The following is a 12178-nucleotide window of genomic DNA, read 5'->3' as shown; positions in this document are numbered from 1 at the left end:
GTACCCTCACTTTTTGCTTTATCTCCCCTTTTGTTGGCCTGCTTTTGGTCATCCCAGTTGTCTATCAATCTTCTGCCCTTCAATGAATGAGAAAAATTGGATTTTTGTACTCGCTATAAAATCTTTTTTTGGTGTTCACTGACGGACTCACTGAGAGTCCCATCCCTCTGTGTTTATGGTGTTTCTTATGGTACTGCTTTGTTATAAAACAGAGACATGCTGGAAGTAGGGGAGGTTATACCAGACTGGTCACTGTTTTTGTGTTTGCCAGTGTCCACATCCTTGTGGAGGCAATATAACCGGATCTCAGAATCTTGTGTATTTAACGTGGTATTAAACCCAAAAGCAAACATTTATTATTTTGCAGCTTACTAATTCTTAGATGTGATGGTTGCTTTAGTTTTCTTTTTTCTTTCTTTTATTTTCACCTGGTGATCTGACCAGTAAGTCTGCTGTTCCCCAAATGAGTAAGCTCTCATGCAAATATATCAGTTAAGAATGTTGAGACAAACCATTTACCACTGATAAGGTTCAATGTATTTTTTCATGTAAAACTTTTATCCTAAAAGAAAACAAAAACTGTTGCTGTAACTGCTTGTGTAACTCCAGTCTGAGCTGGAGTTTGGCTCCAAGTATATAATTCTGCTAGTAGATCTAATACTCCCCTCCCCTCCTATTGACAATGCTGTTGTCCAAAGAGGCTCCTGTGCTCCTTCATTCAGAGTGTAGGCACTCTAATACAGAAGTTGTGTTGCTGGCCAGATCACCAGGTGAAAACAGAGGGCAAAACTGCCTAAAAACGAAAAGCAATGCAATCACCACATGTAATGATTGGTAAGATGCAATGTAATACATTTTTGGTTTTGGGTTTAATCCTGCTTTAAGCAACTGTTGACATGTATATGTTGACAGTCCATTTTTAATAACTACATGCTCAAATCAATTATGTATGCTAAAACTGTAGATAGTAAGGAAAGTCCACCCTCCACTGGGTTTAATACCTTTTTAATGAACTCCAAGGAAATGAGTTTGATGAGTACAAAAATTCAATTTTAGCAATTATTTTGTTCCTCCATATAGCATCTATAAGATATTCATATAGTACATTTATAACCCAGAATCAGCCTTTTAAACATTTTTAAATATTTAGTAATATTAACTAGCACATTTCCAGCATCCTCTTATTTCACATGGCAATGTCCTCCAAGCATCAGCAAAACAACTGTCTGAAAACTCAGATGGTAAAAGTCTGGGGCAGCTTCTTTCTGTTCACACACTGCATCACATTTAAAGAAAATGGTCCTGGATTAAATGTGCATATAAATAATACCTGTACAGTGGGGCAAAAAAGTATTTAGTCAGCCACCAATTGTGCAAGTTCTCCCACTTAAAAAGATGAGAGAGGCCTGTAATTGGCATCATAGGTAGACCTCAACTATGAGAGACAAAATGAGAAAAAAAATCCAGACAATCACATTGGCTGATTTGGAAAGAATTTATTTGCAAATTATGGTGAAAAATAAGTATTTGGTCAATATCAAAAGTTCATCTCAATACTTTGTTATATATCCTTTGTTGGCAATGACAGAGGTGAAACGTTTCCTGTAAGTCTTCACAATGTTGGCACACACTGTTGCTGGTATGTTGGCCCATTCCTCCATGCAGATCTCCTCTAGAGCAGTGATGTTTTGGGGCTGTCGCTGGGCAACACGGACTTTCAACTCCCTCCAAAGGTTTTCTATGGGGTTGAGATCTGGAGACTGGCTAGGCCACTTCAGGATCTTGAAATGCTTCTTACGAAGCCACTCCTTCGTTGCCCGGGCAGTATGTTTGGGATCATTGTCATGTTGGAAGACCCAGCCACGTTTCATCTTCAATGCCCTTGCTGATGGAAGGAGGTTTGCACTCAAAATATCACGATACATGGCCCCATTCATTCTGTCCTGTACATGGATCAGTCGTCTTGGTCCCTTTGTGGAGAAACAGCCCCAAAGCATGATGTTGCCACCCCCATGCTTCACAGTAGGTATGGTGTTCTTTGGATGCAACTCAGCATTCTCTCTCCTCCAAACACGACGAGTTTTGTTTCTACCAAACAGTTCTATTTTGGTTTCATCTGACCATATGACAGTCTCCCAATTCTCTTCTGGATCATCCAAATGCTCTCTAGGAAACTTCAGACGGGCCCAGACACGTACTGGCTTAAGCAGGGGGACACGTCTGGCACTGCAGGATCTGAGTCCCTGGCGGCGTAGTGTGTTACTGATGGTAGCCTTTGTTACGTTGGTCCCAGCTCTCTGCAGGTCATTCACTAGGTCCCCCCGTGTGGTCCTGGGATTTTTGTTCACCGTTCTTGTGATCATTTTGACCCCACGAGGTGAGATCCTGCGTGGAGCTCCAGATCGAGGGAGATTATCAGTGGTCTTGTATGTCTTCCATTTTCTAATTATTGCTCCCACAGTTGATTTGTTCACACCAAGCTGTTTGCCTATTGCAGATTCAGTCTTCCCAGCCTGGTGCAGGTCTACAATTTTGTTTCTGGTGTCCTTCGACAGCTCTTTGGTCTTCACCATAGTGGAGTTTGGAGTGTGACTGTTTGAGGTTGTGGACAGGTGTCTTTTATACTGATAACAAGTTCAAACAGGTGCCATTGATACAGGTAATGAGTGCAGGACAGAGGAGCCTCTTAAAGAAGAAGGTACAGGTCTGTGAGAGCCAGAAATCTTGCTTGTTTGTAGATGACCAAATACTTATTTTCCACCATAATTTGCAAATAAATTCTTTCCAAATCAGCCAATGTGATTGTCTGGATTTTGTTTCTCATTTTGTCTCTCATAGTTGAGGTCTACCTATGATGCCAATTACAGACCTCTCTCATCTTTTTAAGTGGGAGAACTTTCACAATTGGTGGCTGACTAAATACTTTTTTGCCCCACTGTATGCTGATACAAATAATCCCCACTACAGGCTGCTTTGCACAAAATTACATTAGAGTACAGTACAAGGCACGCTACCCTGCACAAGGGTTGTTATTACAGGAAACTCAAGTACAGGGCAAGGTACATTTCTTTAATGCGCGATTACTGTACAGATCTCACAGTTGTACACAAAGCACTACAGTATTCAAAAAAAGTATACACATAGCTCTTATACAGTATTTAAACAGTATTTGCTTAGCCCAAACTTTAACTTTAAGAAGTCTGATCATTCAGCTGCCATACCTCCTGAAACACAGGGAAAATGTTCCTGCACCATTTCTGAAATTGCAGCCCACATGGGACCTGGAAGTGCAGTGTAGTTCCCAGTGCGGGAGCAATTTCCAGTGAGTACGGCGTGCCATTAGGATTAATGGCACCCGTATGCATCCAGCATGTTTTTCTGTGTTGTTGGTTGCAGCTGCGGGAACAGGTGAGTTCCCGACATGGCAATCACCTGGGTGCACAGATGTGAACCTAGCCTAAGAAATTGTATTGTGTTAAATGTATTGCACTGATCTGCAGATGCAGACACAACTGGTGGTTTCATACTAGTATTCTGACACATAACTGGAAAAATGGCAGTGTTGGAAATTGTGTTCTTATCGCAATATTAGCATTTTTAAAATGTATTTTTTAAATACATTTATATTTATTCTTTGTATGTCTAAAATAAAAATGCATAGAGGTACATTATTTGGAATTAACTCAGATAAATCCTGGTGTGGTAGTGTCAGAATGTGGCAGGGAAAATGGTTTGATAATTTGGGGAAAGGATTGATCTGAATGTTGTATGTACTCTGTGGAACAATTCAAAATACGCAGAACTATATAACCAGTTAGCCATAACATTATGGCCACCCACCTAATAGTTAGTAGGTCCTCCCTTGGCTTCAAAACAGCTCTGACCCATCGACGCATGGAGACTCCACTAGACAAAGCATCACACTGCCTCTCTCGGCTTGCCTTCTTCCCATAGTGCACCCTTGTGCCATCTCGTCCACATGATGTAAAAGAAAATGTGATTAATCAGACCAGGCCACCTTCTTCCATTGCTCCATGGTCCAGTTCTGATGCTCACAAGCCCATTGTAGGTGCTTTTGGCTGTAGACATGGGTCAGCATGGGCACCCTGACCAGTCTGTGGCTACACAGCCCCATACACATGTGATGCACTGGATGTTCTGATACCTTCCTTTCAGAACTAGTACTTTTTCAGCAATTTGAGCTTTAGTAGCTCTTCTATTGGATCAGACTAGACTAGACGAGCCAGCCTTTGCTCCCCATGTACATCAGTGAGTCTTGGCCACCCGTGACCCTGTTGCCGGTTCTCCAGTTTTTCTCCCTTGAACCACTTTTGGTAGATCCTGACCACTGCAGACCCGGAAAGTTTTAGAGTTGCTGTGACCCAATCATTAAAACTTGGTCCTTGTCAAAGTCACACAAATCCTTCCACTTGCCCATTTTTTTTTTTGCTTTCAACACATCTTCAGGGACAACATGTTCCCTTGCTACTAATATATGCCACTCACTTTCAGGAGTCTTTGTCACAATCTGTGTTATTCACTTAACTGTCAGTGGTCAAAATGTTATGGCTTATTGGTGTATGTAAATAATTAAAAAAAAAAAAAACTACTTAAAAAAACTTCACTGTTTTCTATATTCAAAGTGTGGCCTATATACCAGTTCCACAATGCTAATCATTTTCTGTTATAATCACAGTAGTAAATACTGGCAGGAACACAGAATTGTGCAGTCATCCTGTTATTAGGTTACTGCTCAGGCTCGTGCATTGAGAACAAATCCTATGGTAAGCTCACTAGAGTCTCAGGTTATCCAAATGTTTAACTTTCCTCTTGGGAAGTGTACATGACAACAGGTAAATACGGTCTAATCATTGCGGGATTAGTAAACCTTGCACACGGGGGATATAAACATCAACAAACAATATTAAATTCTGTTCTGCATGGACGCAAACTGTGTTAAACAAAATATTCTCTCTTCTGCTTTTAACATAACTTTAATCATCTAGATTAGTCAAGAACGGCAAAAAGGTTTTTCTTTGGCAGTGACACAGATGATGAAATTAATTAAAACTGTGGAAAACCGAATATGGGAGCTAAAAGCTATATCCAGTAGCTGACCATATTAGGGTTTATGTACACTGCAGCTGATAAACTCACGTTTAGGAGCTGTTCAGCGTTTTTTTCAGCAGCCCCTGAACTCACCCTAATCTTTTCCTATGTGTCCATGTACACATCTTGGTTTACCATCATTTACAGACATTTGCGTTTTACAGTCATTTTTGTGAATGCAGAAAACTTGCGTTCAGCAGTTGATTTTATTAGCGCTTCAAACGCAAAACGTTTTTAACTCTTCCAGTTTCCGATGCTGTCTAGAGCCTTTTTTCATCATGAAAATTGCATGCAAAGCGTTTTCAAGGTACTCAGATGAGCAAAACACTGAACAGAGGATGTTAATGGCCATTCACACCTCAAGTTCCTCATGAAGACCCCCTGCCAGGTGGCCTTAATGACTCACTCCACTAGACACCTTTCCCACCCTTGGAAACAAAAGAAATGTTAATGAGCAACTCACACCTAAGCTAATCTCAACACATATGCTGTCTCTGCTTCTACTTTCTGTCTGAAATCGTTAATAATGTACCACTTTTCAGTGCATTCTGGGCATTTGGGAGGTTCTCCTGTGCTTATCTTTAAAAAACGCTTCTAAACGCAAACGCACATATACGCTCATAAATGTGTTATGCAAACGCGGCTAAACAGATGTTTTTTAACCTACGTTTTCCAGCTGTCAGTTTCCATCGCTCAGAAGTGTCCCGTGTATATGGGGCTTAAGCCGTAAACCCATCTCTTTTGTACAGAGATTACTCCGTTCTGAAGTGCCTATGCAAATATCAACTTTCTTAATCGTACATTACGGGATCAGTCATCTGATGCTGGGCTATTTGCTACTGCCTTGCGGTTATTGGACACTGGCAAGCAAATCTGTAAAATCTGTAATGTAACTCCCACCACCTACCAGCAAGCCTTGTTTTTTTTTTGTTTGTTTTTTTTGCTAGTCTCTAGGTGATAGATATCTTCCATCTTCTCTGAGAGAAGCAAACCACTATCATTTTTTTTGCACAATTTTCCCACTTTCCCAGAAGATGGCAGTAAGTCAGGGTTTCAACCCTTAAAGGGTAACTCCACTTTAGTGGGGGAAAAAAACCCAGAAGACATAATATAACATATTAATTTGCTATGCAAATAATTGTACTTCAATGTTGTTAAAAATTCATTTTCCTTTTTTTTTTAATCTGCAGCACTGTAATTTTCTGTAAACTGCAATGCAATACGGCAACCTGTAGGTGTTCTGTATACAGATGGTGTTCACCCTCCAGAAATATAAATTCCTGTTTGTGTGATTGGCTTACTGATTTTACCTGAAGTCTGCACTAAGATACAAGTCAGATTTTGGGCATCCCCTGCAACAAAAATGGCATTTTTGGTGGGAAACTCTGAAAGGGAAATCACATCTAAAGGGATGCAGACCCTGTCACTGTCCCCATTTGAATACTGCAGGTACAGACAAACATACAGCTGTTTCTTTAGAATAACAAAAGGTAGGAATCTGTAACCAAGTTTGTGTACATAGATCACTCAAAGGGGAATGTTCTTTTTTTTTTTTTTTTTTTTCAATAAAAATGGAGGTATTTTTCAGAACCAAGGTGCCTAGTGTGCTGAATGCTCCCATCTCTTGGATTTAATCCAGGGGCATCGGGTGCAGCTCTTTTTTGCAGCCAGGGCACTATTCTGTAGCCTGTGCCATGACAGAAATCTCTCTCTGCCTTCAGCAAGAAAATATTTTCATCCCTCCCAAACACTTTGCCCAACAATACCCTATTGAAGAGGAGTTCCTAAAGCAATGGGCATTCTCGTATGTAAACTCTGCCATTTCCTGCCTTAGCAAAAATCTTGGTGGTCCCTATTGAGGATGCCTTGTCTCCAAGGACCCTGTAGGCTAAAGGTTAAAAGACCTCCTTCTCCCTGACAGGTCTGAATTTGCAACCTCTGTTGCTATCATGTTTGTTTGTCAGACCTTAGTAGTCTTGGGACAAGGGGCTTTGGGGGGGAGGGCAAGCCCCCCCACTGCCCCAAAGCACTCCTCCCATTTTGAGGGCATTTGTTTGTCCCCCCTTTTCCTGGCCTGCCGGGCTGCATGCTCAGAGGGTCTTGTATGAATTTTGGGGGGCCTCGTGCGGTTTTTTTTTTTTTTTACATTTTAGCTTGGGGCTCCCCTCAAAAATCCAGAACTAAGGGTCTGGTGCAAATTTATTTTTGGGGGGGCACACCGATTTTGGTTTTTTTTTGGCGTGGGGTTCCCCTTAAAATCTGTACCAGATCTGAAAGGCCTGGTAAGGATTGGGGGGAGCTCCACACATTTTTAAAAAAAGAATTCATGGCATTATTTTGTTTACATTCGGCTGTCACGGTTAATCCCACCGACAGATGATGAGTTAAAACAAAGTTCCAGTGAAAAAAAAAATAAAAGTCAGCAGCTACAAAAACAGCCACTCACCTGTCCCATGAAACCACGGCGTCCTCCCCGCAGCCCGTTTTTTCACCGGCCGTCCTGTGTTCCTGGCGCCGGCATCTTCAGTGTGCCCACTACACATGCTCAAGTGTCACTGCGCTTTCTGAATGGTTTTGTAGTCTTCTGGGTCATGTGTCCCAGAAGACTACAGGGAGGAAGGGGCGGAGGACAACTTCCAATCGCCTAGGCGATCGCAGCGGAAGTGGGAGCTGGTACCTGTCAATTTCAGGTGCCTGCTCCCCAAAGGTGCCAGTCCTTAATGGGGAGCAGGGGACCAATCTTTAAAGTGGAACTCCCCTTTTGTGTGGAGCTCCACTTTAAGGACACGGGCAGCCACCCACTCCTTAACAAACCACTGTTCGCTGCTAAACACTGGCAAAATGCTGTCACAAAAACGGAAAAACGCAGTGAAAAACCATAAATATCAGCATTTTTTTATCCATCGTTTTTCCATTCTTATAGTGTGCATGGAACTTAACCTTAGGCCAGGTCACATTAACGGTAAAGTGGAGTACTCATTTTCCACCAAAATCTTATCATCCTCTATTCAATATGGACCTCTGAGTAAAAAAAAAATACTGGCTTAAACATAAATTCACCTGAGTGTTATTTTTTCTCTAATTTATCACATTCCATAACTCTATCATTAAAATACATAAAAATAATAAAACATTGTTTATGTTTTGATTTGTGTGCACCTTCTCCACATGGTTGGTCAAGTTTAAATCAAGAAAAAATAACCGTCAGGATGCTTCAGGAACTTCAGCAATTCAGTTCTTTTTTCACTATAGTGAAATGGAAGAGGTGGAGACAACAGTAGAATTTTCCAGGGTGAGAGTAACTAGACTGAATACAAGCTGAAAAGTGAATGAAAGTTCTGATTGGATACATTTCACAGACCATCTATTTTTTCACATTCTAGATGTTCCGTAAAGCACTTGTTAAGATGTTTGCTGAGAAAGGACTGGACTGTGTATTTTTGGAAATGAATATAAACATGAAGAGACGTTTCCACCTAGTATATGAATGCATCCCTCTTCCTAAGGAAACAGGAGACATGGCACCATTATATTTTAAGGTTGGTATAATCTTTTTGTAGATTGGTCGTGTACAGCTCAGTGTGACATATTGGTGAGTTTTGGGGCTTGCAGGTCTCGCCATAATGGAGAGTACTTCCAACTACTGGAACTGTTGATTCAGATTTTCTATCTTTCTTTTGAGAAATGTCTTATTGTCAATCTTGGTGACTGCCCATATGCGGTTTTCCTTTTGGTTCAGCTAATGTTTGAGGACTTTTTTCATTTGAATAAATCAGAGTTATGTGTAAACCTAAAATACAAGGTGTCATAAAAAATAAATGCCTTTTAATAACATAGCGGCATATATGTGTAAGATTCAGAGGGTAACTAAAGATCTTTGGTGAAAAGGACCAATCTTTTCCTACAAGCAGATGACTCTCTGTTCAGTGATACTGTAGAAGACTGCTGCCATTGGTAATTAGTCTAGTTCTAAAACTGGTGAAGGCTTTGTTCAAAAAGCTGTACTGAAAATTAAACCTAAATTAAACTTAAATTAGAACTGTAGGCAAAATGGTTTTTTTTAATTTTGTATAGATTAAGGGAGGGTTATAATATAATATTGTTATAACCCCTGTCCGCTTTTTTTTTTTAAATTATTTTTTGCTCTCTGTATCCCATTGGGGAGATTCACCTCCTGTCCCATAGTCAAAACAGGAAGTGGGAGGACGTCCCTTCAAAGTGAGGGAATTCCAGGGTGTCTCCAGAACTAAGTATCCTTATTGCAAGATTTCCCCTCTCTTATGGTTCTGGTGTAAAATTTGGGATTATCTTTTACTTTCAGTACGATGACAACAGTAAACAGGACAAATAGAGAGGGAGAATCTCTCATGGGGGCACAGACAGCGATAAAAACTGACAGAACTCTACGCTATGCAAAAAAAAAAAAGTTTGCCTTTATACTTACGTATGTAACCGCTTCAATACCGGACACTTTCACCCCCTTCCTACCCAGGCCAACACTGTACCCAAATTACATTTTTATAATTTTTTTCACACAAATAGAGCTTTCTTTTGGTGGTATTTAATCACTGCTGGGTTTTTTATTTTTTGCTAAATAAACAAAAAAAGGCTGAAAATTAAAAAAAACAAAAAACAAAACATTTTTTCTGCAATTCTGTTCTAAAATGTTGCAAATAAATAATCTTTCTTCATAAATTTAGGACAAAATGTATTCGGCTACATTTCTTTGGTAAAAAAATAACCTAAATCAGTGTATATTATTTAGTCTGTTGGAAAGTTATAGATTCCACAAGATGTCCTGGCCTGAAAATGCCAGGACAGTGCAAATACCCCCAAATGACCCCTTTTTAGAAAGTAGATACCCCAAGGTATTTAGTAAGAGGCATGGCAAGTTTTTTGAAATTGTAATTTTTTTTGTTACAATTTTCTGGCAAATTAGGAATTTAAAAAAATAGGGTTTTTTTTTCCACAATTTTTTTTTTGCATACTGTCATAGTGCAGTACAGTGTCATATAAGTGGCTTGGTGGCGATCAGGGATACTATCTAGTGACAGTATGTTAAAAAAAAAAAACAACAACAACTTGTTTTTCCTTTTTTTTTATTACAATTTTTTAAAAGATTTTTTTATTTGCATACTGTGACCAAAGCAACACAGAGTTACCATAGTGACACTGTACTACTCTGGGAAGGTGATCAGGATTTGGTTTTCACACTATGATTGTTTATAACAGTGGTAATCACTGTTATAAGAATCCATATCTTATGAATGATCTCCATTCATCCAGTGTGTACTATTGTGATTAGCCACAGCTATCAGATGATACAGATACACTGTGATTGGCCCTGTCTGTACCATGTGATCACTGCGACCAATCACTGAGATCAACACAATAGTACACAATGAATGGCATGGAAGCCATTCGCTGTGTACAATTGCCATGTGATCTTCTGTGATTGGTCAGATCGATCACATAATGCAGGCAGCGGCCAGGACATCTTATGACATGCACCCAGGATGGCAGCACTCCTGCATGGCCATCACATTATCATAGGCCTGCCGGAAGTGGTTAAACCCATAAACAAACATGTAATATATTGCAGGTTATTCGTCCTTAAATGTGGTGGCTGCATTAATTTTTTAAGTCTTTTTGTTTTTTTTTTTACTTCATAATCCTTTTTTTTTTTCACTTTGCCAATGCTCACTCATTGTACTGTACCTTTGTACTCATATTATTATAGGCCAGGCAGGACATGGTTGAACCCATAAACAAACATGTAATACACTGCTCAAAAAAATTAAAGGAACACTTTTTAATCAGAGTATAGTGTCAATTCATTTAAACTCCTGGGATATTGATCTGGTCACTTAAGTAGCAGAGGGGGTTGTTAAGTTTCAGTTGCTTTGGTGTTAATGAAATTAACAACAGGTGCACTAGATGGGCAACAATGAGACAATCCCCAAAACAGGAATGGTTTTTCAATATATTTTATTTAAATATATTCTTCAGATATTTTTAACATATAAAGTAATTTTACATATATTTTTACATATATTTGTAAATGCATTCCAAAAATGTAGATTTGTATTTTTAAAGACATACAGTATATTTGAAATGTAATTTTAAAAATATTTTTCATATATTTTGTAATAAAAACTCATTTCAACATGCAGTGTATTTATATTTATTTTTATATATATATATATATATATATATATATATATATATATATATATATATATATATATATATACAGTTGTGTTCAAAATAATAGCAGTCAGACATCACTACCTGATCAATCACTGTTTTTGGTAGAAATTATATTTCTACATGGCAAATAATTTACTAGCAGGTGTAGTAGAGTAATAGAAATCCAACAGACCCAACAGTCATGACATGCATGCTGCTGATTCTGTTTAATTGAATCACTAATTGAAAGGGGCATGTTCAAAATAATAGCAGTGGGGAGTTCTATTAGTGAGGTCATTCATTCTTTGAAAAACAGGTGGCAATTATTGCCCTTATTTAAGGAAGGAAGGCAGCAAATGTTGTACATGCTGGTTACAGTGCATTTCTCTCTGAAATTCTAAGGAAAATGGGTCGTTCCAGACATTTTTCAGAAGAACAGCGTACCTTGATTAAAAAGTTGATTGGAGAAGGGAAAACATATAAAGAAGTGCAGAAAATGATAGGCTGCTCAGCTAAAATGATCGCAAATGCTTTAAAATGGCAACCAAAACCTGAAAGACTTGGAAGAAAGCGAAAAACTACCATTCGAATGGATAGAAGAATAGCCAAAATGGCAAGGACTCGGCCAACAATCAGCTCCAGGAAGATCAAAGAAGGTCTAAAGTTACCTGTGAGTACTGTTACAATTAGAAGACGCCTATGTGAAGCCAAGCTATCTGCAAGAAGCCCCCGCAAAGTCCCACTGTTGAAAAGAAGACGTGCTGAAGAGGTTACAATTTGCCAAAGAGCACATTGACTGGCCTAAAGAGAAATGGTGCAACATTTTGTTGACTGATGAAAGTAAGATTGTTCTTTTTGGGTCTAGTAGCCGGAGACAGTT

At 39.2% G+C, this 12178-nt stretch overlaps 1 protein-coding gene across 1 annotated transcript in view; it reads left to right on the top strand.

The window, feature by feature from the left end:
* Nucleotides 1–12178, top strand: part of CWF19L2 (CWF19 like cell cycle control factor 2) — a 249787-nt gene that overhangs the window by 195708 nt on the left and 41901 nt on the right. The window contains exon 15 of the mRNA XM_089687297.1: nt 8493–8648. Within this exon, the coding sequence (XP_089543423.1) occupies nt 8493–8648 (156 nt within the window). The remainder of the gene's footprint in view (nt 1–8492; nt 8649–12178) is intronic.

The sequence above is a fragment of the Staurois parvus genome, unplaced genomic scaffold (genome assembly GCF_062004578.1).
Source record: "Staurois parvus isolate SC_StPar_1 unplaced genomic scaffold, SC_StPar_1.0 ptg000422l, whole genome shotgun sequence".
NCBI lineage: Eukaryota > Metazoa > Chordata > Amphibia > Anura > Ranidae > Staurois > Staurois parvus.
The sequence above is the reverse complement of the archived record's forward strand: the minus strand, read 5'-3'. Positions and strand labels throughout refer to the sequence as shown.